Genomic DNA, 27,951 nt, shown 5'->3' with positions numbered 1-27,951 from the left:
CACCCCCACCCATCCTCGCTTCCAGGAGGATGCTGAGGAACGAGAGGCGGCAGGTCGTATGATGGTGCACGCAGCAGAGCATCGCAGCCCCCGTTCAGCCCTGAGCTGTAGGTCACGATAATTAAATGATGGAAAATAAAATAAAAGGCAGACAACGCAAGGACAGCGGTTAGGACAAGTGCTACCTCGAATGAAAAAAAATGTAATCGGTACTGGAAACGGTGATGCTGCTTCAACATGGCAGCGTGTTGAATCCATATAGTGTGGTACCTTTGTAACGATCATTGCAGTTGTCAAGATGGGCTCGCATGTGGTTCAAACTCTACGGCAGGGAGTGTGGGCTTCGCTTACCGGCGGCTGGTATCACGACCCGGACCAGAATAAATTCAATAACTCATGTCACCTTTATTTGTGGATGTTTCTTCTTATGCTACCCTTGTCCCTGCATTTGGTAAGTATCGAGCGGATAATAGGCCAGGAGCTCCATTGTTTTGTCTTTATGAAAGGTGCAGCGTAAAATTGGTCATCTCTTTCTATGTAAAGCCAATTAACATTCGCCTGCTCTAGGTTCGTAGATAATCAGGCAAAACAGATGTTCAATTTCGCTGTGTTTGCCTCAGCGCGTTTACTTTAGGTGTAGTAGAGGCAGGCTACTGTCGCATTTTTTCTCTGCATAGGCTACTGAAGCCTATATGGAATGCACGGAGTCGAACCAAAAGTCTATGTTGAAAGATTTTTTTTTTTTTTTTATGAAATAGGCCTAGCTATTTGCTAACGGAGCAGTGTTTCCTTGCCATACACGCAAGCAGTTAACACACGAGGCAAATATCACGCTTCCCTTTATAGGCTATATGAAAGTCAGCATCAGTGTTACCTAACTGAATGAAAAATACACGAGTGGTCTAGTCTGAGTCTAGTGATTGGTTGTCATAGATAGAAGGTGCCAAATGGCGCCACATTCCTAATTGTATATCAGTATAGGATAGCCATAAATAAATATCAATTGTCCGCTTAATTTTGCTTTAATGTAGCATATGCCATTTATTTTATGTCATGGCATAAGAACTCATTGTTCATTTAATAACAGTCAATTGATTAAACATGGTAAGAGCCACTTTTTGGTGGCAACAAGAAGTGCAGAGTTTGTGTTAATTAGAAAGTAATCTCAGCCTGCAGAACAGATTTTGCTGACACAATTGATGATTGATTATACAAAACAGAGAGCAGCCATTCACACGCTACAGCATACATGTTATACGTTGTCGATATAAAATGTATGAATAAAAATAATACACATGCACATCACAGAACCTAGTGTTTCCCTCCCACGCTCTTTTTCTTTGCCTTCTTCTGTGTGTATATGGGTGTACATGTGTTTATTGCTCAGGCCCTCCCCCCAACCACAATGGCACTCAGCATCTATTGCACGTCAGTGACGGTCTTCTTCATCGCCATAAAGGCAGTGAACTACCGGCTCCACCTGATGTTCGACAGGGGCGACATTGTGGCCCAGAACAGTGTGTCTGATGTCAGCAAAGGTGCTGACAAGAAAAGCAATGCCTCTGACCCCTGCCTTCCTGCTAACTTAAGGTATTCCATGGGTTTGTGTGTTGGCATGCTTGATTCAGCTCATAAACAAAGTGTGTTCCTACAAAGGGTGGATTTGCATGCAGTTTAGATCATAATGTATTTCTTAATTGCACCTTACTGTAGGCTACTCTATATTTGTGTAGTTTTGACTCATGCAGTTGATTTATCAGTAACTAATCAGTCTTAGCCTTATCTGAATTACGAGTATGTTTTTATACTCTTTCTCGACTCTCAATACAGAAAAAGCAGTACTGCTCCTGACAGTGTTGCCATGACAGTACTGACCAGAAATCGTCTAAGTCCCATTATACAAGTGACTGTGAAACAAACAGAGACGGATTCGGGCCTGATCGGTGTGGTTAGTAGTGCATCAGTTATCATCACCCTCTTATGCATTCTGAGAAGAAAAAGATGCCATGAACTGTTCTCCCTGTGCTTTTTGGATAAGGACAGGTTGTTTAGCAAATACTTTTAGGCTAAAAAAAAGATGTAAAGAAAAGAGAACCATACTAAAATAATTACTAATACCCAGAAAGGTTCTGTTAGAAGTGTTCTTAATCAATCTTTCTTGCTCTGTGGTCACCTGCCAGAGAACCAAGCTTCAGTTACATTTACATGTGCATTTACCAACAGTGCACCAAGTGATTAACTGTCCTGTAGTACAGATTTACACGCAGTCAACACATTGATGTGTTTGTTCAGAAGATACTAGTTTGATCCAAAATCTAATAATAGCATGACCTATCACTGCTCTGTTTTCTCTGCTGCAGGAGTGCCCAAAAGCAGAGGAGTTGAAGAGCGCAGAAGGTGTGTGCCGTATTTTTAGAAGTGGCCTAATTTGTGAGCATGATGAGAAGAAGACACAAATTTCTTGAGAGTTGCTGTTAGGACACTCTGTGAAAGGGACTCTGATGAACCGACAGATTAATTGACGACTGCTGTCTCTACCAGTGTGTCATAACTGCAGAAATGCATAGCTAAGCATGTAGAAGCAGGCATTATGGCTGGCTTCCTGGAATGCCTCATCAAGCAGGAACTGTGAGCTCTGATTGAATCTGATTGCGTTGCCAGGAAGTCAATATGTAATCTTGGGAGCTGTATGGTAAAGTGGATTATCCAGGCGTTTTTGACTGATTTGAAGCACTGAAATGTGGTTTGGTGAATATGACATTTAAATGTGAGTGGTGTGAAATGTAGAAATGCTTACAGTATTTCTTTGGTATTTCTGATATGATCTCATCTCTCTGATTGAGAAATCGCAAATTAGATAGAGAGGATTGAAAAATTCAAGCATTTCCTCAGGCAGCATGTTCTCATCAGTTGCCAGTTCTTCCTCTCAATCTCCCCCAAGGCTGAGGCAATTTTTGTTTACCCAAGTTAAACTGCAGAAGTTCTTTCTGCTCTAAATAGTCTTTTTATGACGCATGTGGTATTTTGATGATAATCCGTGCTGTTACATCTGATAATAGATTTGTTTCTTTTTGCTCAGGCCATAGGGACTCCCCCGCTAAAGAGAGGTCAAGAGACAAGCCCCAGCATGAGGATGGAGGTTTGCCAGAGGACATGTCCAGCCCCAACCCAGACCAGTGCGCCCCTCTCCTGGAGCAGGAGCAGCGGCCGCCCCCAGACAGAGACACCGCAGACGAGGGCCTGCCACCGTCCAAGGACAGCGACGTCGAGAGCGTGGACGAGAAGAGTGAGCGGCAGGTGAAGGAGAAGCCGCCCACTGACCCCAACAACAACGAGAAGAACGAGGAGGAGGAATGCGGGGGCCTCTCACCGGACAGCCTCTCCCCCGTCCAGGACGCCCCGGCAGAGGAGACCTACTGCTCGGACGAGATCGCGGTGATGCTGGTGGACAACTCGGGCGCGTCGGTGCGCCTGGACGAGAGCGACACGGTGAAGATCATCATCACCATGAGCTGCGACGCCCAGACGGCCGCCGAGCTGGAGGAGTCGGTCAAGCAGAGCATCATGGAGTCGGCCCAGTCGAAGATGGCCAAAGATGGACAAGGGGAGTCCCGGGGAGACTGCATGATCCGGATACCCGTCATCACCTTCGACTCACCCCTGGAAGACGAGCACGAGGCCACCGTCAAGGGAGAGGATGACCGGGAGGACGAGTACAGACTAGCCGCGGAGGACGAGCCAGCTGACCAACCGCCGATGCAGAATCCCGAACTCAGCCACTCCAAAGAACCAATCAGCTCAGACTCGGCCACACAGGACTGTCGGGAGTATGAGCCGGACGAACAGGAGGTGGAGCATGGCAGCCTGCCGCTGACCAATGACAACAGCTCCTCGGGCATCGACGTCCACTCGCACCCCGACGAGAATGAGGCACCGGAGCTCCGGATGGACGCCGACGGCTTCCTGCAAATCCCGGCTGGCTATGGGCGCTACGGCCCTGGGGGCAGGACACACGTGCGTGGGCTGAGTATAGACAGTGGGAGGGACGCCGTGCTCATCGCTGACCGGTCCAAGGGCCGGACGCACACCATGACCACCTCCAAGTCGGACCTGGAAGCCAAGGAGGGCCAGATGCCCAACGAGTCCAACTTTGTGGAGTTTGTGTCGCTGCTGGAGTCCATCAACAGCACGCGAGCGGCCAGCAGCTCTCAGCCTGAGACGGATGACGCAGATGAGAAAAATGAGGAGGAAGGTGAGTAGAAAATTCAAAATGGTCAGAGTTTAAGACATTTGCATTTCATGCATTCAGTTATTATAAAGTTGCCCCATGATGGTTAACAGTGGCAAGTAACTAAAGGTAGATGATAAATGGTGTGAAATTATTGAGAGGCTGTAATATCTAATATTTGTATCTGAAAATGTCTGAATCATATTCTGATGGGAATATACATTTATATTTGAATGTACCCCTAAAGAATTTTGTAAGCAAGCGTCATTGGACAACTTCAGAGATATGCTCTTTGAAGTGTCTTGGTGAGCTTTGGCTTTCAGCCAATCCAAAGATAAGAGAAGTGTCAAAGCTATTTTGGCCCTTAAGCTGTAGAATGGGTTTTCCTTTGTTTTGTTGTTTTTGGTTAGATATGAAGACCTGCATCATGCATTATCAAATGCAATATCATATTATGTATGATGTAATATGTATCTGCTTTTCAGATGATACCATGGTGACGGTGAAGAATGATGAGGAGACAGAGACAGAGAGCCAGCGTCCAGAGAGACCCAACCCTCCCAACAGTCTGGCCACCACGGACACACCCCTCGCTGTTCCAGAGAGGCTCATCCCCATTGTCTCTCCTGACAGGTCCAGCTCAAATTAAATCAAATCATACATTTTACCTTGTAACCTCAGAATGTCTTAGAATGGACAGTCTGTCACTGCTAGCCTAATGGATGTTGAGAGCATGAACCATGAGATCATCCATAAGGTCATTATTGGACAGTGGACTCTGTTTTTGTTGAAGTACTGACTCAGCATGGTCTGTTGAGGTTTTAATTTTATGATGTTTGAGAGATGCCTCTTACATTACACAGTGAGTAAGCTATCAAACATTAAAGCTATGAGCTGTCATGTTTGTTTTGAAGTGATCGATGCTTTAAAAAAATAATTTGATCCCTCTGAAAGCTCATGTGTATTACTGTAACAAGTTAGTAGTACAAGTTAAGAACATCTGATTAAAAATGAAACCATGCCTTGATCAATTTCCCTACAGTCCTCAGACGGATAAAGATAAAGACCCAGACTACGACTCCCTTCCCTCCCAAACGTCCCAGTCTGAGAGTTCCATGCTCCAGGTCATCTGCAGACCAGAGGCCACCTCCAAAGAGGAGGCCTACACCTTCCACACGGTCCACAGTAAGTCAGCTGCTGGAGCCAAATGAAGTTGAATGTGAGATGATTAAGACCATAAGTACTGGCCAAGTTAAATAAGTCAAGGATGGCACTGAAAGCAAGATGTCTGCAACTACTGCAAATATGCTGCTACTGTTCCATCCGACATACCCTGTTCGAGAAGACAAATGGATGTGGTTAAAATGGTTGGATTAAGATTGTAAGTGAACACAAGGTGAAACTGAAAGAATGATTGTGCACAGTGACAATGGGTTGTATTGATTAATCCATTCCCCAAGGGTGGTTGAAATGTGCTTGTTAAAATGAGTTGTTGTGGCATTTTATATTTAGTGCATTACTGACTGGTTGCTTTGCTCGTTTCTAGGAGACAGACCTAGGAAGTTGTACAATGAGAGAGCCCTGAACTTACCCCTTGGGGCTGAGTTGATTACAGGCAACATGTGGTAATGCACTTGAATTTCACACATTTATTTATAAGTCTGCTTATTCGGTTGCCATTTTGTTTGAACAAAGATTTCCAACATTTGCAGCTCTGTTCAATACATTATGTAATATGGTTCTACAGTTATGATATTTCACTGTCTCAAAGATTTCTCATTTGCTTCATGTTTACTTGTTTATACCTTCAGTGATCTCCTGTCGACCTCCTCCAACTCGGAGTGCCAGGACGGTTTAGCCGGAGGTCATGCGGACTGCCCATTCCAGCGCCGCATCATTCCTGCTCACCGACTGCGCCCGAGGAGAACACATCCAGAGATCTTTCAGGTGAGACTGATCATGATCACAAAAGATCACTTGGTTTGGTAAAAGTAAAACACCAAGACATATTTTTTCATGTGGAACACATTTTTGTCATTAATTAATTCAATAATTCATTCACGCAATCATTCAGTCACACTTGTTGTAAAATTGTCACAGGAAGAGGACTCACTAGATGACTCGTCAGACACGTCGACTCAGGAGAAGCCATCTCGGAAGCTCTACTACAAGCTGAAGGTCTTTCCTGGGAAGTGGGTCAACATCCTGTATGATCGGCTGACCTTACTCGCACTGTTTGACAGGTGACTTCAAATGACCTGACAACTGATGATCTTTGCTTTTGCTGTTGTGCAGATTTGATTAGAAGTCTCTCATTGAGTTCTCAGGTACAGCTGGTATCTAATGGTGATTTATGTTCCCAGGAATCAAGACGTGTCAGAAAACGTGGTAGCTGTCTTCCTGGCGTTCCTGGTGTCTTTCCTAGGATTCGTCCTGCTGAACCATGGCTGTTTTAAGGACATCTGGGTATTCCAGTTCTGCCTTGTCATCGCCAGCTGCCAGTATTCCCTCTTAAAGGTAGAGCCTTCCCCTCACACAAGCTGTCTGCCACATACAACCTGCGTGCTTAAGCAATGCTGTTTTCAATGTATATACCGGTAGTTCTATGTGAAAGTTGAAATCACCCACTGACACAATTGTATTTACTGTTTATTGTGTTTATGAGGTGCCGAATGTTTCTGTCCCAATCGTTAATTAGTTACTTATTTCTGGGTACTATGAATCAAAGATAAATAATTGTGTCTCTGTATTATTGAAAACATTTTTTTTGTAGCAAAACATTCTCAGTAGAGATCCGTAGTGCATTGTTTGTGAAGTGTCTTATTCCATTATTGTCGCATCAGCACTGTATCAATTATTCAATATCTTACAGAGTGTCCAACCAGATGCAGCTTCCCCAACTCATGTAAGTGGATGGAAAATATTGTACACAGTATCCATGTCGTTGCAATAAACTGCAACTCTCCAAGAGTCAGTTCATTAAAAGTCAGTACATATTGGAATAACAGCAGCGATAATAATGGGCATGGTTTCTTTTCTTTTTAGGGACACAATCAAATAGTTGCATACAGTCGAGCTGCATACTTCTGTATATTCTGTGGCCTTATTTGGATCCTGGAGCTGTTATTAAAACAGTCAAACCTTCCTGTGTCCAGATTGTATGGCATGAATATTGTCTTATCCGACACCCTCCATTTTGTCCGAGACATTTTAGTTGGTGAGTACTGCCTGCTGACTGGTCCTCATATTTTATGCTTGTGGTATTGTCACCACGGTTTCACGGTTTCCATATTGACGTAACTCATTCTTTCGTCTATCATTTCTTTACAGGATTCACTTACTGTTTCCCTGTTACATTCCTTGTTGGCCTTCTCCCTCAGATTAACACATTTGTAATATACTTCCTGGAGCAGATAGATGTGCATTTTTTTGGAGGAACAGGTAGGTGTCAGTTGCAGTCCTTGACCAATCAGTACATACGGTAAACGTCTAGTCCGTGATTCTGGTGAACACTTGTTGATATTTGAGCTCAACAGCCAATCAGAATGCATTTTCCCTTCCATCCTCCTAAAGCTTATTGATTGGCTGGAATAGCGCACACATACTGTAGCACACACACAGAACTACGAGAGGACCATTAATTTGATAAAGTGCAATTAATCTCACAGACTGCATCTTTAGGGTTATTGCTAGCCATTGTTTTTAATAATTTAAAATACACAAAGACTGTTTGTCTCTTTCTTTGGCAGCTGCAACTGGGCTTGTGTCCGCAGTATACAGCATCATGAGAAGTTTGACTGCGATTGCTCTACTCTATGGGTTCTGCCTTGGCGCTTTAAAGGTGGGCTATATTTAAAGACTGAAACTCGTGTAGCAGTATGAGAGCATTTGATCAGTTAGACCTTGTGCCCATTGCTGTATGCACTGTAAAGTAATGAATGAGTGTGTTGAGCAATGATTCATTAATCAGAATCAAATTGAGCTCTGGTGCTTTTTGAGTTAATGCTGAATTGTGCTGACTGGGAGAAATGGCCTAATTCTCATGACCTGCTTTCTCCTATTTCAGTCAAAAGCAAAAGAGGACATAAACGTAATATGTGTAAAACCGCCCTGGAACTGTGATAAGCCACAGTGTCTTTATGTAAGCTTTCTTGAACATCAGGATATTGCTGCCATGGAAGACAATAGGCTCCTGCACATGCGTCCATTTCAAAATAACATCAGAGGGAGCTATTGATAGAAATAATTTAAAGGTGTTGAGCTACACATGCCTTTGAAAGCATCAGCTGCCAGTTTTTTTCACATGAAAGATACTTCTGAGAGTTGTCTGTGAACCTGCCGGTGAACTGAGTTCTCACCTCACAGGAACCGTGGGATGAGCAGCACATTCCAGCGCTGTTCTCGGGCTTCTGTGGACTGCTGGTTGTCTTCTCCTATCACCTCAGCAGACAGAGCAGCGACCCCTCCGTGCTCATGTAAGACGAAAAACAACACAAGCAGAAAATAGAATAAGACAAGTGTACAAGTATGAATCCTTTGCTTTCCCCCAGAGAAACCTTAGCAGTGTTATGTATTGATGGCAGATATTTCAGTATACTCCACCATAGTATTCCACCATGGTATTCCTGCATACCTTTTTTATTTGATTATTGACTAAGGTCAATAATGTGCACATTGTTCTATGAGCTGTTAAGTAATGATTGAGTGTGTTGAGAAATGATTCATTAATCAGAATCAAGGAAACCAAGGGAAGTAGTATATGGCAAAATGTTCATCAACTTGGGATGAACTATTGAGTAAATACAGTAGATGGTCTACTTTTTTATATTTCATTTGTTTGTGAACTTAAGAGTTTCCCAGTATGTCAGTGAGTAATTTTGTTCTCTATTATCTTAGTATACCTTGGGGTATTGTCTATTCTGTGAAGGATTATGTTGTTGTTTTTTTGCCTTGTTAAAAGTTTTTCTTAAACTCCTTCATCTGAACCATGCCTTGCTTTGCAGGTCTTTAATCAAGTCCAAACTGATACCTGTGTTGGGTGGAAGTGAAGAAGAGGAAGAGGCCACCACAGAGAAGATAGATCCTCTACCGGAGAAGCTGAGAGGCTCAGTGGTGAGGAGCGTTTCCACTGGTGTGGGGAAAATGGCTGACAGAATGAGTAATGGCTAAATTGAGAGCTGAATGTTACTGATCTATATATAAATAGCCAATAATGTGACTGACACATTTCCCCTGTTACAGAAAGAGATATTAATCTCAGACCTGTTTGTGTGTACGCTGGCGTCAGTGTTGACCTTTGCGGTGACGGCCAGCACTGTCTTCCTGTCTCTGAGGGTGAGTGTCCAGAGATCTAAAGTCTGATCTGTGTTTTTTTGTCTGTCTCTTTTGAACCTATAGCTCCAAAGTATCAGTCTTTATTGTCATCTAGTATTGCAGCAGAGTAAGCATTTGGCAGTAGAATCTAGTCTCTAAGCTGATACTGAAAGACAAATCAGTCTGTTGAATGTGAGGGGCTATTTCTGAGTCTTTTCTGAGGCTATTTCTCTAAGTAGCTACTATACGGCATTACTTTGCTATTGTTACAGTAGAACATGATGCGTTTAAAGGGCAACCATGAAGCTTTAAAACAAAATGTAATCATTATTTATTTTTAGCATGTTTCTATTTGATCCTATGTTTAGCACCTTTGTTTTGACACCTCTAACCTCTACCCTCCTGTGTGTGTTTGCGTGTGTATGTACGTGTGCGTGCGTATGTGTGTGTGTGTTTGTGCGTGTGTGTGTGTGTGTTTGTGCGTGTGTGTGTGTGTGTGTGTGTGTGTGTGTGTGCGTGTGTGTGTGTGTGTGTGTGTCTGCGGCGCGTGTGTGCATGTGTGTGTGCGTGTGTGTGTGTGTGTGTGTGTGTGTGTGTGTGTGTGTGATCCTCAGCCCTTTGTCACCATCGTGCTGTATGCGCTGGCTGGGACGGTGGGCTTCATCACCCACTATCTCATCCCCCAGCTGAGGAAGCATCACCCCTGGCTCTGGATCGCTCATCCTGTGCTCAAGAGCAGAGAGTACTCCCAGTTTGAGCCTCGAGGTCAGTCAACTGGTGGTGAAAAGACACTGAGAAGCTATATTGGCTTAAGATATAATAGATAGGTATAGGTAGATTACTTTATTCAGCCCTAAAGGGAAATTATTGTGTATTTTGATTTGATGGTCTTAAGTCTTAGAAAGTGGGAAGCTCCCGCACACTGTCTTCATTTGCAATTGTACTGTTTTTTTATTGCAACATTTCAGTCAGATGACAATCATCAGGCAATTGTTGCAATAAATGGTTGCAATAAAAAAACAGTACAATTGCAAATGAAGACAGTGTGCAGGAGCTTCCCACTTTCTTTGACATTGGTGACCCTGTTGTCCTTCTCCGACGCACCCGTCCCAAGGAGGTGTGCAAAAGCACAACTTTTTTATGATCTTAAGTCTTAACACTTTAAAATTCACAATTGTTCATACTGAAACATCCATACTTAAAGTTAAATAATCAATCAGTTACACTTTAAATGTAATTAAGCAATTTCAGTTTCGTTCCATTTCAGCATCCATTACTTCTGTCATTATGCAGTTCAGTTCCTACTACATGCCTACATGTTTCCATGTTAAAATCCAGCATCAAAATGCCACCACTGCACTCTGTGGTCTTTGGGTTAAAATATGAGTTTCTAATATGTATATATCCCCCATTCTCTTTTATTCAATAGTCATGCATGCTGCCATTAACCCTGTTTCATATTTTAAACAATAAGTTAAAATGTGCCTATAAAAGCTGATGATGGATCAGCTCATAAAGCGATTGGTTTCAAAAGAGCTGCTGATTCTCAGAGGTGCGTGGGACTGGTCACAGCAGGGGGCTAAGTTCCTAAAGCTGTCACGTTACATGGCTGTCAATCACCAGTGGTGCTTTGTCACCACCAGACGAGTGTGATTTTCCTCACTCATGTCAATGAAGGCACCACAGAAGAATCACAGAAAAGTGTTACGCAGGGGTCAGGGGTACTGGTATGAAGAAAGTTCATCCCAAGTTCATCTTTGAAAAGTGGCCTCAATTTTCCGTGAGAGGACATAGATTGGTTCACGGTGTCTACAGAAGCACACTACTGTTGATAATGTTGTATATATTACAGTCCCTTTATACTTGAGATATAACATCTGAGCAGCAAGGCTTTTTAAGGTTAGTTCTCAGTGCTGGGCTCTGTTGTCTGAGAAGGAGGTCGTGACTGCAGCCTGTGTGGTTGTCTTTCAGAGGACGCCCATCTGATGTGGTACGAGCGATTGTACGTTGGACTGCTCTCCTTTGAGAAATATGTGGTCTACCCTGCCATTGTCCTCAGCGCCCTGACCAACGACGGCTTTGCTCTGAGTCATCGCAAGAAGCTGGGCATCCAGTAAGTAGCTGTTTCCGTATTGCCTCTATTTGGCCCTCAAGGAATTTGGTACGTTTTATTCTGTCTCGTCCTAGGTGGGAATGTGTGAAGGACCAGGATCCACCTTAAAAGGAACTGTAGCCAGGTTCTGTTGGGTTTCCATGGAGTTTCTCTCACACTGATTCTTTCTTTCTCACTCTCTCTCTCTCACACACACACTCTCTCTCTTTCTCTCTCTCTCTCTCACACACACACACACTCTCTCTCTCTCTCTTTCTCTTTCTCTCTCTAACACACACTCTCTCTCTCTCTCCCTCTCTCTCTCATACAAACACACACGCACACAAAAGCACGCACACATTCCTTAACCTTTTGCCCTCATGAGGTTTTAAAAAAAAAAAAAAAAACTTGAGCCAAATCCAAGTGTCTTCTTTCCAGGTGGAACATGCATTGTAATCTAGCCCTGGTCCTTGGAAACACACGAGACATTAATGTCGCCATTAATCTGGTGCTGACACAAAGGGGGACCTTTCCCAGGCCCATCACCACACGATACATCAGCAGGCCCTGGACACTCACAGCCACTTCCCACAATGCCTCTTGCTCCCCAACAATGGGCTCATCTATCCTGCCGCACTTTGCCCAGTGTCCTCTGCTTGTGAGTGTGCTGCCCTGGTGTCCAGGCTGGGCTGGACCATGTTCAGCTCTGTCAGGTTTAATTCGAAACGCAGAGTGCCCTCTCTCGTCAGACGTTATCTGCTCCTGATCAGGACTCGCCCTCTGCCCAAACACTGGCGGGACTGTTGATTGTCAGGCTGCGGCTTTTACTCGACTTTTGATAATCTGATGAATTGCAGTTCAATTATACGATATGTGTATCCAGTGACAAGGCACTGCTTGGACCTCAGTATACAGTGTTGTACAGTTAGTCTGCTTTGGCAAAGCGTGCTTATCATGAAGTAATATATAATTTTCATATCAACACCTTGCTTTGTTGATGTTGGCAAAGTGGTGCCTTTACCCTGCCTTATTTACCTTTGAATTTGATTTGAAACATCAATTAATGTTTTTGTCGGCTCACTCTAATAGACCATCCGAACTAATTATGGCTTTCACTTAACTACTGCTGTTTGTACTTGTAATGGAAAATGGCAGACAATTGATCATGTAACTTGGATGACGCTAATTCATATTTAGCTCTGTGTCTGTATTTTAGACAATATGCTTTGACTAACCCTTTCTCCGTGCAATGCACTGTTGTCACTGATGGAAAATCTGGGCTCAGAGAGTATAAGTTCCCTTAGTTACTTCATTTATCGTTTATATGTGTTATTAGTGTTATTATATGTTTATATGATATTAGTTTAGCTCTCATGTAATCACAAATCACTACTCCTATGCCTAAATGTAGATACATTCACTTGCAACAAGTTGTCAGGTAAGAACTACATTGTACTCATCAGTTGATGTACTATGTAGTACTGCACCATGAGCTATGGAAGCATAACCCTCCTCTCCAACAAGGGCCGGCTCTAGGCAGGGGCCAAGCATTTTGTCTTGCCCACCCAAACAAAGTCAAGATTTTTTTTTATTCAATAGTGCATCTGCGCCGCGTGCAGCTTCAAACCCAGCTTGTAGATGAGTTGGTGTTGAGTGTAATGGTAGCTAGCTGGGACATAAGTAGGCCTATGTAGGTTTCCCCCCTCCTGATAAGAAAAGAAAACTCTAAATTTTTCATATAGATCTTATAGATCATATAGAATCATATAGATCTGTTTCTCGAAGTCACTGAGTACTGTCAGTACGAGAAAAAAACACGAGAACAATCGGTGCTACCTAGCTCTAGTTGCTGCAGCCAACAGCTAGATCAGCCAGGCAGCTACAGTGCTACACTCTGGGGGCCATGATTTTAAAGATGCCCCCAGAGTGTAGCACTGTAGCTGCCTGTCTACTCTAGCTGTTGGCAGGGATGGGCAAAAGTACAAATGTATTTTAAAATAACATATCAAATACCGTGATTTTACGTGTACCAAAATAGAATACATTAGCCACACCATGTATCAAAATAAAATACTGTATTTTTGTATTTTGAAAGTACTAAAAATACTCTATAAAGGGAGCCCGATATCATGTTGAAAACCTTCCATATCTGTCTATTTAATCTATTCCCTGACTCTGTTGATTAAGTGGACAGAGTTTGAGAGCCACAGCTTTTCTCTGTCTACGAGACATGCCACAACCTGCAAAGAGTTAACAGATCAACTATGCTGACCTGCCTGTTACATTTCATAGCCTAAATACTGTATCAGAGATGCACTCAAAAAGTCACAACTGCACTTCTCAAGCGGTACAGTAAGTGGAGACAATTCTGACATTGTCAATGCATGCCCAGATTGAGCAATGTTGCAGGGCAACCACATAACCGGTTCCATTTGTTCCGATTAGATGATTTAAGTTCTCAAGAAACTGATTATTATTAAAATTGAGAGGGAGTGTATTGTGTGTGTGTGTGTGAGCAACCTATTGTACAAGTTACTCATCTTGCACTGGATCATTTTCCTGAATCTCAATATTATAATCACAACAAGTGTTTTGCACTTTTATGTCATCACATCACCAAAAGTAGGCTATTGTTTTTACCAAAAATATTTGGCAGTATTTTTAAACTACAAAAATACACACCTGGAAAGTATTTTGAGACGTTTTCTTCAACAAAATAAAATACAAATGACAAAATACAGTTTTATATTTGAAATGCTTATTTTAAATACATGTATCTGAAATACTGCCCATCCCTGGCTGTTGGCTGCAGCAACTCGAGCTACCGATTTGTTTTGTGGTTACGTTTTGTGTTTATGTACATTTTGATCCAATTTGACTGCTTTGCTGTCGCTCACCCAAATGTAGAACCGGCCCTGTCTCCAACTCTCAATTACTCTTCTGACTGAACCAATTTATGTAACTTAGACATAAATGTAATTAATTATATTGATTGACTCAATGACTTGGGACCTTGTCTTTCTGAACCTGGAATTTTCTACTTGATGTTGCTGGACTCTATCTGTCCAGCCATAGCTTTCTCTCTCTATTTCTCTTTCTTTCTTTTTCTTTCTCTGTCTTTCTTTCTCTCTTGCTCTCTCTCTCATGTGTCACCTGTGTGCTTTTGCTGCCTTGCCTCTGCATCTGAGTGTCTCAGGCGTCTGTGTCTCGCTCCAGCTTTGATGTCTTGTTGATGACAGTTGCTGGGATGAAGCTTCTGCGCTCCTCCTTCTGCAATCCCAGCTACCAGTTTGTCACACTTCTCTTCACCGTCATCTTCTTCGAGTTTGACTGCAGCAGGGCCTCCGAGACCTTCCTGCTCAACTTCTTCCTCATGACCATAGTCTTCCACAAGGTCAGGTCACCCCCCAGAATAACTCTACTGGACATCCTTCATAATGACCTAGTTATGCTGTAGTTTCCATTTTCTTACGCATGCTACTGTACTCTTATAAACTTATGGGTAATCCCAGCCAGGACCTAAAACTGGACCTGAAAATGGACCTAAAAGAACTCTCTCTTTGTCTGTTGTATAGTGGCATTGGTCATACCTTCAGTGAAAGTGAAGAGATGGTTATCAATCTTTGATATGTTAAAGAGTATGATGAAGGAGCATACACAAACGGCACTAACTTTAATATTTACATTTAACATTACTACAAGTCCAGCCTTTTAACCTTTCACACCTTCAAACTGTATTTACATGTTTATCACTTACTGAGTGTGTTGATGCTCACATGCCTTTCTGTGTAGTAGCCGGCAAACATTGCATGCTCTGACAGAGCTAGTGCTCTCGCTATGATTAACCTTTGTCCACTTGGTGTGTGTGTGTGTGTGTGTGTGTGTGTGTGTGTGTGTGTGTGTGTGTGTGTGTGTGTGTGTGTGTGTGTGTGTGTGTGTATGATTGTGTGTAGTCTAAAGCCACAAAAGAGGAAAAAAGAAACAAAGTCCATCTGTTCTTTTTGCTGGAGGCAAAGTTAGTGTGGGCTGAGCTGCTCAGACAGACAGTGGGTGTGTGGGAAGTTATCCAAAAATAATGAGGTGTGTGTTTTTGGCGTTCCCTGACTCACTCTGCTGGCCTGTGCTTCTCCCACAGCTTTGGGACCTGCTCCACAAACTGCACTTCATCATGGTGTACATCGCGCCCTGGCAGATCGCATGGGGAAGTGCATTTCATGCCTTCGCGCAGCCTTTTGCAGTGCCTCGTATCCTAGTTTCTGCCTCAGTATTCTCTCACACACATCACCACCACCACACCCCACACACACCCAGAAGCACCTGTTTAACAAATGTGTGCATTTTTGCTGCTGTTATTGTGTATGATGATCAAACAGAGTGAACAGAGATCAAGTCCAGAGTGGACTTCTGGACCTATAATGTGTAGTTACTTGACCTTGTTTTTTATTCATAGAACAACTCAGACCGAGTCTCTCTGCAAGTGCTCTTTTCGCTGGGAACATTTCATGTTATGTCATGTCATGTTATGCATACAACAGTATGTGCATGTATGTCTGTCTGAGAGAGAGAGAGAGAGAGAGAGAGAGAGAGAGAGAGAGAGAGAGAGAGAGTATGTGTGCATGTCTGTCTTCTGGGAGAGAGAGAAAGAGAGAGACAGAGAGAGAGAGAGAGAGAGAGAGAGAGAGAGAGAGAGAGAGAGAAGAGAGAGAGAAGGTCCAGACTGTGTTGTGTTTTTCCTTCATGGCCCAGCTCAGACTCTGCTATGCTGCTGCTGCAGACTCTCCTCACCACGCTCTTCTACACGCCGCTCAGCCCCTTCCTGGGCAGCGCCATCTTCATCACCTCCTACCCCCGGCCCGTCAAGTTCTGGGAGAGGAACTACAAGTAAGAGCCTCTTAGCGCCCACCCCAGGGACATGGCACAGTGAAATATGCATGGGCCTGCCTCTCTCGGTGCTTGGCACACCAGTTATTTTCAGCCCCGAGGATGTCAGCATTGAGAGATTCCATGAGGGTTCACCGACATGAAAACAGGGAATGTACTGGGAATGTTTATTTTCCAAATGGCTGCTTATGCAACGACTCTACAAAGTCAACTAAAAGCTCAAAATTAGTCATGTTTAGTCTCTTGTCTTCAGTCATTCTTCTTATCTTATAAGGAAGTATTATTCTGCTGCTCAGCGTATGTGAGTTGGTACAGTCCACTTGGTCCAATGGACCGATCCATTGTGGGTCGCCTGTGTTGTGCTAATCCTCTGCAGTGATGTCACCCTCTCAGCTGAGCCGCCCGTCTCTGGCTGCACACGAGGGGACGCTCCGGTCATAAGTTATTGATGAGGTCTTCTCCGAAGTGAAACAGTGATCACACAGAATGAGATAGCCCCAATAACTCCCGCGCTGACTCATTGTGGTCTGGATCGCCTTACTGTTTACTGGAGGCGCTTGTGAAATCAGCCCCAAACAAACTCACGTGTTGGCCATTTTCTTGTCTGCTTCACAGCACTAAACGGATTGACAACTCCAACAGCAGACTGGTGTCTCAGGTTGATAAAGATACAGGTAACTATTAAGTCCAACTGCAACTGTTTCTTTTTTCTAAACTAAATCATATACATAAAATGCACATATTCTGTTACCGTATGCTCAAATGTTGCCACCGTGTGTCTGTCATTCTACATGCATTTATGAAATAAATATGACTCTGGTGATACATAATTTACCTGCAATCCATTTTCTCACCTTTGTTATTCACATCACAGTCCACTACCCTCTGTTGTAAATATGAACAAAACAACAAGCAGTAAACAGACCTGAATAAGCAGAGCCTAAATTGAATTTAAAAAATAATGTAACCTACTTACAGGACATATTCATACATACATATTTTTATTCTCTCAGGTTGCGATGACAACAACCTGAACTCCATCTTCTATGAGTACCTGACGCGTTCGCTCCAGCACTCTCTTTGTGGCGACCTGATGCTGGGTCGCTGGGGCAACTACAGCTCTGGTGACTGCTTCATCCTCGCCTCCGACTACCTCAACGCCTTCGTGCACCTCATCGAGATCGGGAACGGCCTGGTCACCTTCCAACTCCGGGGACTGGAGTTCCGGGGTGAGGCGCTCAAACCTAGCTTAGACAACACGGAATAATACGCCTGTATGTTGAGCTAACCCACTGAGGTAATGGTTAGAGAGGTGGACCCTGCTATTGTCAAAGTGAACTTATCATACACTGTGTCACTCAATTATTCAGTGCTGCCGTGATTCCTTTCTGCAGACTACACAGACTGTACACAGACAGAGTTATTTCACCCTGCATCTGGCATATGGGTCTCTCTCTCTCTCTCTCTCTCTCTCTCTCTCTCTCTCTCTCTCTCTCTCTCTCTCTCTCTCTCTCTCTCTCTCTCTCTCTCTGCTGGTCTACTGGTTGAGATCCAAGGAAAAACATGTGCCTGTTCAGCCTGAATATACAGAGTCCTATTAACAATGATATATACAATGTCAGGCTGGTTTGTCTCTGCTGGTCAGTCTGCTAGGTTCCTCACTCATATCCCATCCCTCTTTTCAGGTACATACTGCCAGCAGCGTGAGGTGGAGGCCATCACGGAGGGGGTGGAGGACGACGATGCCTGCTGCTGCTGCGAGCCGGGCCACCTGCCCCACGTCCTGTCCTGCAACGCCGCCTTCAACCTGCGCTGGCTGGCCTGGGAGGTGACCACCACCAAGTACCTGCTGGAGGGCTACAGCATTAGCGAGAACAACGCCGCCACCATGCTGCAGGTGTACGACCTGCGCAAGCTGCTCATCACATACTACTTGAAGGTACAGTCAGAGTGTGTGTGTAGCCATGCACTGGGTATAACGTTCACAGATGAATAATCTGAACCTTCAAGTTTATTTTTGCCTTTAACGGTAGCGCTGATGTAAAATTAATTTTCTATGCAGAGTACCTTTTTTGACTTTTATTTTATTTTATAGAACCAGTTCTCATTTTAAAAGATGATTTGGCCTAGAGGTGTCAAGCGATTATAAATGAACACATTCCACACAAACACACTAAACGACACATACGGTACAACACTGCAGCATGAAGAATATTCTTTGTAAGGAGGGTACAGAAAGTGAAAAAAGAGCTAATTAACAGGTACAGCAGTCAACAATGACTTTTGGTTGAACATGTTAAATGATGTAAGAGTGGCGGGTTTGAGTACATGTTGTAGCTTGTTCCAGCCATTTGCTGCAGTGAACTTAAAGGAGTTAAGACCAAAAGATGTGCAGACTTTAGGGACGGTGAGCCTAACAAAAGTAGCGGACCTTAAACAGTACTTACTGCTGGAGGTGGAGAAGGTTTGTCTTAGTGATGAGTAGTGAAAGGTGCACCTGTGGGAAACCAAATTGGCGTGTGGTAGAGTGCGTTGTGTTTACAAAGTACCTAACTCCACCCTGATGTTGAAAAGGTCACAAAGTCTCATCACACGCCTAGTTAATTTTGCAATCATACAGTATTTCTGTATCAGCAAATAAACTGGTTTTGCACAGTTTTTTTTTTTTTATCAGATACTCCAAAAATGTTCCATTCATTTTGTACAGTAAATTGAAATCGGCCCGTGGGTCTTCTTTTCTCACCAAATAATCATGAGGCGCTCCATGAAGGATTAAGTGTAGTTGTCCACTCAGCACTTTTCTGACTTCTAGCATCTTCTCTCGTCCACCCGCAGAGCATCATCTACTTCCTCGTCCACTCGCCCAAACTGCAAACGTGGCTGAAAGACTCCACCATGCTGGAGGCTCTGCAGGCCTACACCAAATGGCACCACATCGAGCGGGACCCAGCCGTGTTCAGCGTGAAGATCGATGAGGACTACGTCCACTGCCTACAGGGGGTGACCAGGGCCAGCTTCTGTAACGTCTACCTGGAGTGGATACAGTACTGTGCTGGCAAGCAGGAAGAGGTACGAAACGTTACAGATTTGCGTTCAGTTAGTTATGTGTTTTACAATATATTTCTGGGGACAATCTTATCAGAATTTGGTTCATTGGTAGAATGATATGCATCTTTCGGAGACTCCGAAGCATCTTTTAGCATTCATATTAAAAAAATACTGTATGTGTGTGGTGATAGTTATGTAGTACGTTGGTGTAAATATAGTGGTGAACAAAGTGTTTTTTTAGTTCCAGTAGGAAACATTTCAAACCAACCCAATACTTGCAATACAGTGCAGAATCCAACAGGCAACAGCCAGGGTGAATGATGGCATTGTAAAATGTAAAGTGGATTTTAGGAGAGACGCCAAGTCTAAAGCTAAGTTCATGCCAGTTTTGCCAAGTCTACATTCTGAATGTTCTTGTCTCATCAGAAAGGGGCAAAGTCACCTCAAGTGTTCTTAAAATGTACATTACTATGCACATTACTGTGGATTCAAATAGTTGTGGTGAACATGTTATACACACACTCAGATCCTGTATTTGAACAAAATTATTGGGTTCTTACATCTTCATCCAAGGAACAATTGTACTATGCAAATTACAAGGCCTTGCCAATTCTCTGCGCTCCTATCAATAACAGTTGCCTGGTCTCAGTCAGCTCCGAGTTTTTTGCAACTGTATAGTGGGACTACAAGTCAATATCTGAACTGGTGTTGTTTTTACACGATTGACAGTTGTTTTAGGTGTGTTTGTTTCTGTCCAACCCTTGGTGGAGATGTCTGATATCCTGCTCTGTGCCTTGTCTGATCTAGCCAATGGAATGTGATGAGGACTCAGTCCTGGTCACTCTATGTTTTGGGCTGTCAGTGCTGGGTCGAAGGTCATTGGGAACGGCATCCCACAACATGTCAAACAGGTGAGACACAGCGATTTCTTTTAATACATACTCAGGCTAGCCTGGCTAACGTCAGACCTCATCTCGTTTATTGGGCGCTACGAATGTCTATCAAATGCGTCTGTACGTAGCTCATAACGGCTTCAGTGTGTCGTCATTGTCCTGCTGCCCTCCCTCCGTTCTGTGATTGGTTCCTTCGTTGAGGTGAAAACGAAGTCCATAGAATCCAGGCTGCCTAGCAGCGTGAATAAAATCGCACGCGCAAGGCAGCATGGGAAAACCCAGGCTATACTCAGGCTGAGTTAAATGAAACAAAACATTTACTTGTTGATATTTGGATGTTTATTTTAGTTTCCACTGAGTATTATAATATTAATTCTCATCACATCCCATCTGGATATTTGCAACTATTGAGCTGATGCAGCATCGAGCTAATGCAGATATTGCTGTTGCAGCCTGAATACTGAAAAGCTTATCTGCTCTCTCTCTCTCTCTCTCTGTGTGTCTCTCTCTCTCTCTCTCTCTCTCTCTCTCTGTATTTCTCTCTTCTCCAGCCTGGAGTCGTTCCTGTATGGCTTTAACACCCTGTTCAAAGGGGACTTCCGCATCTCCAGCAAGGATGAGTGGGTGTTTGCAGACATGGATCTGCTGCAGAAGGTGGTGGCGCCAGGCGTGAGGATGAGTCTGAAGCTCCACCAAGTGAGACACAGAAACACATAGATATCCCATTAAATGGGACACGCATGCAAAAACGCCTAGATACTGAATGAAAGGCTGTCTGCTTCGACATGGTTATCTTTAAGCTTGTGGTCATGCTGTGTCTGATACTATGTAGTACGTCTGTGTGGGAACACTACTGTAAAGGTGATCATAAAGGCTATATGGAACCATGGTGTTTATAGGAAATTGTTTGCAGTCATTCAAATCTATTGCTATTCTCTTGATTACTTTTGCACCAAATTTGTCTGGAGTTGTCACAAGAAGGTCAATGGGAGGATCATATGTAGTTAAAACATGTAAGAATATGTAGTTAGGATCATATGTAGTTAAAACATGTAAGAATATGTAGTTAGGATCATATGTAGTTAAAACATGTAAGAATATGTAGTTAAAACAGTAAGGACTCTTTCCATATTAGCTTCATTATGCACAAAATGCAGACACTAAAGAGCAGTGTTGTTGTGGCTCAACACAGCGTGTATTCTGTTATCCCTTAAAGCATAGTTCTCATGCTTCTCTTCCTCCTGAGCAGAGGTCGTATCCCCCTCTGGCACTGTAGCGGAGAGGAAGCCACCTGTGCCTGGTGCAGGTGACCCATTTAAAGCACTTACATTGTCCCAGGGGCCTCCCCTGTGCCACGCACACCCTTGCCAGCAGCCTGACTGACTGAGCCATTGACTCACCAGTCAGGGTGCCCCGTTAGCGATCGGCCTACGGCGCCCTGCCAAAAGTCGTGGGGTGGGGGTGGGGGTGGGGTTAAGAACAGGGCAACTCAGCCAGCCGCTCCCACGGTCCACCCCCCCCCCCCCCCCCCTATCCTCTGCAGGATCACTTCACCTGTCTGGAGGAGACGGAGGAGCCAGCCATCTTGTACGAGGCCATCACTAACTACCGCACGAGCCTGGTGATCTGCCACGAGAGCGACCCCGCCTGGCGCAAGGCGGTACTGTCCAGCCGAGACACGCTGCTCACCCTCAGGCACATGGTGGACGACGGCACGGACGAGTACAAGATCATCATGCTCTACAAGCGCCACCTCAGCTTCAAAGTCATCAAGGTCGGTGTGTGTGTGTGTGTGTGTGTGTGTGTGTGTGTGGTGGTATGTGGAAATGATGGCACATGTGTGTGCATGTGGAAGGATTAAATACTGCACGTGATCATTTCAGAGTAGAAAAACATTCAGTTCAGCAGGTAAACGTGTATGTGTGTGTGTGTGTGTGTGTGTGTGTGTGTGTGTGTGTGTGTGTGTCCGCGTGCGCGCGCGTGTGTTTGTGTGTGTGTGTGTGTGTCTTCTCCCAGATCAACAAGGAGTGTGTGCGAGGCTTGTGGGCTGGGCAGCAGCAGGAGCTGGTGTTCCTGCGCAACCGCAACCCCGAGCGCGGCAGCATCCAGAACTCCAAGCAGGCGCTGCGCAACATGATCAACTCATCATGCGACCAGCCGCTGGGCTACCCCATGTACGTGTCGCCGCTGACCACCTCCTACATGGGCACCCACAAGCAGCTCCGTGGCATCTGGGGCGGCCCCATCAGCCTGGCCACCATCCGCGGCTGGCTCTGCACCAAGTGGCTACGGTCAGTAGGAGTGTGTGTGTGTGTGTGTGTGTGTGTGTTCAGTTGATGCCCCCTCTGTAAAGGTGCACGACGAGGCAGGAGATGATAATGATGATTATTGGTGATAATAATAATAATAATAATAATACATTGAATTCATAGAGAATTTTACTTTAATAATTTAATAATAATAAAAACAATACAACAAAACAGGCAAGTGCACATCAGCTGTCATAGGGTGTCAATGATGGGACATCTGGGAAAGACTCGGAGAGAGAGAGAGGTGGAGGAGAGGGAGGGGTGACTGGAGAGGAGGGGATGAGGGAAGGCAGAGTGATGGTGTAGAAGAAAGGGCAGATCAAAATGACGAATGAGTAGTAATATAAAGAGAGGGTTCTGGGAATTAGCTTGGCCTCCCTGCAGTAGTGGTGATTTGGTGGATTTTGCTGTGTCAGCACGATGACAATGGATTTCCCCACCGCCAATGTGATTTACAGTGACAGTGCTCTCACGTCTGGGAGCCACTCCAGATCTCGTGATGGGTGTTTGGAGAGGCCGGCTCCCTCTGGCTCTGGACAAGCCCTGTTTTCTGCCACTGCCAGCGTTGGGATTTTTTAGTAGCAGTGTGCTTCTGTCTCTGTTCTAGGGTACGAAAGGACAACTTGACCAGTTGTAACAGCGGGGTCAACATGGACGATGTGGACTGTGCCGGCTCCTCGCTCAGCCAGAACCACAACTCCATCACGTCGCAGAGTCTCAGCACGTACCAGGCCCGGCCCAGGGCCTCGCAGGCGGTCCGGCACCACGGCGCAGGTTCTGATGAGCTCTGCAGAGCAGTCTGCTTATTATGCTCTATGTCAAAGATACTGGAGCTCGTTTTTGCCACTGGTTTGGAGGAATGATGATTATAAATGGATGAATAATTAAGGATTCCTGTTGCGTTTTTGTATTATTTTTTTTCTGCAGTAGATTCCGCTAGTGTTGCAAATCACAAATGTACATTCAACCATTTCTAATTCTCTCAGTGAATCACTTACATGTGGAAGGTCTGGCTGGAGAAGTTATTGACAGCAGTTGTCCACTTGCTCCCCCTGCAGGGCGCCGAGAGTACCGCAGCCGGTCAGTTCAGCCCCAAGCCCAACGGCCCCCGGTCACCAGCCAATCGGGCCCTATCCTGGACAGCCAGCACGGCTCGTCAGCCTCGGGGCCCAGCCTGGTGCAGCGGCTCTCCAACAGCCAGCTGTCCTTCAACACCTCCATCGCCTCCATCTTCTCCCAGGTCCCACGCCTCTCCACGGCGGGGCTGCAGTCGGCGGCCACTGTGGCGGCGGGGATTGGGGTCGGGGGCGTCGGAGGTGGAGGTGGAGGAGGAGGAGGAGGAGGAGGTGGTGGAGGGGGTCATCACCACCGCTCAGGTCAGGTGTCGTCGTCCAGCTCTACGCTCAGCCTCCTCTTCGGCAAGCGCAGCTTCTCCAGCGGTCTGGTCATCTCGGGGCTCTCAGCGGCCGAGGGCGGCAACACCACCGACACGCAGTCTTCCAGTAGCGTCAACATCGCAGCTACGGGCCAGTCGGCGAGGTCCACCAGTAGAGCAACACAGGTCAGCATCACCGTAGAGAACTGCTCACAGCACTGTAGTAACACTGATTCAAACCATGGAAAGGTAATACATCCTACATAACTTGTCTATATAAGGCTATAGAAATAGTGTGGACTAGGCAGAAATGTTGAAATGTTGAAAATGAATATTAACAAGGCCTTTTCTGTAAGACTCACCCACGCCTTCAAACGCTGCCTTTGGTTTGGTTTTGAGTTTGACAACATGATTAATGTCATGAATCATTTCCACCCGATTTTAATCCATATTTGACTATGTTTGTCGCATGACTGGGAATCTAAATAAGGTACCCACAATCCTTGTTTTCACAGTGGACGTCAGAGGCCTTTGAAAGCATGGACGGGACCAACTCCAACGTCTTCACGGGCGCCAAAGACAACCCGCCATCCATAGACCGAGACCGTAGCAGCACGCAATGCACGGACAGGAGCCAGGAAGACTCGGCTCTGGCCTCCGCCGTCCAGGAGCTACCGGACCAGAAGACCATCTGAGCGCAGACCAGTACCAGCGGGATCAATCGTCTCCAGAAGGGAACCTCCACCTCCTGCTACTTGTCCAGGCCACCAAAACCTGCCTCACCTCCCAGCACGTTGATTATGAGTTTCCTGAATGTACATGTAGACTGTGACTTTTTAAAAAAAAAAAGTACTCATGTATAAAATAAAAAAACAAACAAATCAACAAACTAGAAACATCTTCCACATTTAATATTACACTGAATTGGAAGGTTAATTGAAACAAGTACATTAGGAAAATGTGTGTGTCTTTGCGTGTATGTGTATTTATGTGAGTGTGTGTGAGTGAATGTGTGTGTGTATGTGTGTGGTACGGTACGGTACAGTACAGTGTTCGAGTACTGTGTCCAGATAAAAATGTGAAGGGTCTGTAGTCTAGTCAGTGTCCACCCCAAAACTACTGATACAAACTCAGACTTTTTTTTACAGCCATAACTTAACTCTCACACACTCAGTTGATCTTTACAGGAAGCAGACAGCCCAGTTTCTCCCTGGACATCTGGGGAAGTATTTTTAGATGGACTGTGCTGCCCAGTCTCCCACACACCTCTCAGCCTCCTCCAAACCAATGGGCGCATGACCACATGGACTCCTGCCTGACCAACACCGACTTCCCACAGTCTCTCCTGTTTACCAATGAATACTCTTCTCACGATATCAGGATGTTCACAGAAGGAGTGGAGAATTGCTATGACTGAATTATGTGTCTTCATGTGTAATTTCACTGGGTTTTGTATGAGGCACAGGTCATAGTGGTATAACTGAAACCTTTTTTCAGTCCCAGGTTAAGGTGAAGATAAGGGACTGTCTTGTCCTCTTACACTGTATGGAAATATGCAGTATTATGCATCGCCATTGACAACACATTTCCCATGTGAACGTAAGACTGACAGAATTTAACATAGTTGTTTATGTTTATGTTTTATATAATGGCAAGAGTGTGTTGTGCTGAAGTTAATGCAAAAATAAGCGGAAAGGGAAGTGACCATGGGTCGGGAAACTCTTGCAGTAGCCCTTTAAGTACGTGTCTTAAATGGGATTTAAATTCTGTCATTGGAGTCATTGTACACTTCACATTTTAAATAAAAAAATGCCACTTGGGGGGTGAGTATGTTTCAGTTACTTTCTGGCTGCAGTACTCTCTTTTTTACTGTCTACAGACCTATGCCAAAGTCTTGGAAACTTATGGAAACTCAAATGAGTTTGATTTGGGATGGTATTGAGTTGAATAAACACTTCATTATTAAAATCAATATTGCAATTACTCCATGTTGAGTGTCGGTAGGTGCTATGCATGTATAAGTAGTGATGTAGTTACAAAACGTATTTGGGTCTTGGGCATGGATTAGTACATGTCATTATAACTACCTATTTTAGAAGAGCACAGTGTTATTTTCACAGGGAAACAGTATAAATCACGCCATTAGACACAAAAGTAAAAATAGAAAATTACAACTGGGTAAAAGTCTCAAAAGTATTTATTGTCAGATAATATGTTACATTTAAAGTTCAGTCTTTTTTTCTAGCAGCACTATAAAGTACACAGAAATATTCAAGGGCAGTTACAGTAGTCAGGATTCCCCCCTTCATGGCATTAATGACTGAAAACTAAACAAACAAACAAAAATAAAACATCTATTTGGTTTGCCACAATCGTATCAACCACCACTGCCAAACTGTTTGTTTTAAAAAGGTGAATCACACATTTATTGTCTACATTCTGAAATCTAAAACAAATGAACTACACACCATTTCAATAACTTATTTAAAGCATAATGCAATATCATAAGAAAATATGTGTGAAATGTTGGGACACAAATGAACACAGGTACAAAAGGCCAAGGGCTCTCTGCCTAACACAGCCTCTGCACATAGCATCATTTCGCCATGCTCGGACGAGACTGACCATTTAACAAAGGTGGCTACAATTTTAGGATATCTGCATTTTGAATTTCTCCATGTGGCGGCCTGAAAATAGAGGCGAAAAACTGATGAACTCATGATACGGCTGAAGTGAAGTCACGTCCTTTATGGTAAAGTCCTCGGTCTATAATGGGATATGAAGACCAATGTTATCCATCCTCAAGGCGAAGGAAAGATGCACTGTACAAACATGTGCAAAAGGGGAATAGTTCTGTTCTTGAGTCATTGGAGACTGTGTTCCCCCCCCACATGTATTCTGGGGGTTGATTTCAAGTTATGTGGTTTATTGACTAAACCAGATAAGTGGCAGACCTCCTGATAGAGGAGCCCTATGGATTCACTCTCCTTGGAAAACAATGCCACAGTGCTCATCTTTGAAGAGGGTTTACTAGTCACTCTGGCTTTACTAGCCAGATCACAACACACTTCAGACACCACCCAAGAAAATTGATATTCTTATTGTACTAAATTTTGGCACGCGGAGGCAGAATATAGCACTGGAATTAGGCAAAGTGAGAGGACTTGGCACTTAAACATGCTCTCAGAATGTGTCAAAGACTTGATTGGCAACATGTAGATCAAGAGAATATAAGTAATATACTTTTGCACGATGGCTGCCGCTGAGGTGCCAGAAACCATCAGTAAATGAGGAGTCAATTGTTGTGGTCTATCTCCTTTCACAAGGAGACATCAAAATGCAGGCATTCTTGTGGGTGTAGAGAACTAACACCAATATTCTTCTTTTTTCACATGCAGAATGGATTAAAAGATGGAGAGAAGCACATCCTAACCCACAAAGCTCATGTGCTGTCTTCACGGTCAATAACTTGATTCCTACTTGTAAAACACAAACCTTCTGCACTTGTATAAATATGCTACAATTTCATGGACAAGCTCTTAAATATTATCTTGACCACACACACAGGCACAAACCAAGCACACACACTCGTATACACACACACAGAAACTGGGAAACGTGAAGCTCAGCCTTAAATATCTGGGAGCGCATATCTCCACCACGTTGTCCAAGTGCATCTCATCTGCACAGTACATACAGGTGTTTTGGTGCAACTGATCTAGGTGTGTTTCATTAACTTCCGCCTCTGTTGTTGGTAAATTAGCTACGGTCTTGGTGGAGCTTGGAAATGCTCAGGAATTAATACAATGCAT

General features: G+C 44.3%; 1 protein-coding gene across 1 annotated transcript; it reads left to right on the top strand.

The window, feature by feature from the left end:
- The first annotated feature begins 19 nt into the window (after positions 1–19).
- Positions 20–25,980, top strand: pcnx2 (pecanex 2). The gene is made up of 34 exons (XM_042065418.1): positions 20–451; positions 1,388–1,590; positions 1,831–1,948; positions 2,361–2,397; positions 3,080–4,252; positions 4,714–4,861; positions 5,271–5,413; positions 5,775–5,853; positions 6,040–6,175; positions 6,329–6,471; positions 6,592–6,745; positions 7,101–7,133; positions 7,274–7,445; positions 7,559–7,669; positions 7,978–8,069; positions 8,594–8,703; positions 9,232–9,340; positions 9,470–9,562; positions 10,156–10,306; positions 11,513–11,654; positions 14,850–15,027; positions 15,769–15,877; positions 16,385–16,514; positions 17,130–17,188; positions 17,528–17,743; positions 18,200–18,453; positions 19,350–19,583; positions 20,370–20,473; positions 21,007–21,151; positions 21,999–22,229; positions 22,472–22,746; positions 23,372–23,538; positions 23,823–24,325; positions 24,655–25,980. The coding sequence occupies exons 1-34, from the start codon at positions 299–301 to the stop codon at positions 24,832–24,834; spliced, it is 6,285 nt and encodes a 2,094-aa protein (XP_041921352.1). The 5' UTR covers positions 20–298; the 3' UTR covers positions 24,835–25,980.
- The last annotated feature ends 1,971 nt before the right edge of the window (positions 25,981–27,951 follow it).

The sequence above is a fragment of the Alosa sapidissima genome, chromosome 16, assembly GCF_018492685.1.
Source record: "Alosa sapidissima isolate fAloSap1 chromosome 16, fAloSap1.pri, whole genome shotgun sequence".
NCBI lineage: Eukaryota > Metazoa > Chordata > Actinopteri > Clupeiformes > Clupeidae > Alosa > Alosa sapidissima.
Note: the sequence above shows the minus strand (reverse complement) of the source record. Positions and strands in the feature narration are given on the sequence as shown.

What these genes read in the sequence shown, in the direction of transcription:
- pcnx2 (XM_042065418.1), top strand. Translation starts at nt 299, where the DNA reads ATGGGCTCGCATGTGGTTCAAACTCTACGGCAGGGAGTGTGGGCTTCG. An exon ending in TACCCTTGTCCCTGCATTTG is followed by an intron (nt 452 to 1,387) that starts GTAAGTATCGAG and finishes TTTATTGCTCAG; the next exon opens with GCCCTCCCCCCAACCACAAT. An exon ending in TCTGCCTTGGCGCTTTAAAG is followed by an intron (nt 8,070 to 8,593) that starts GTGGGCTATATT and finishes CTCACCTCACAG; the next exon opens with GAACCGTGGGATGAGCAGCA.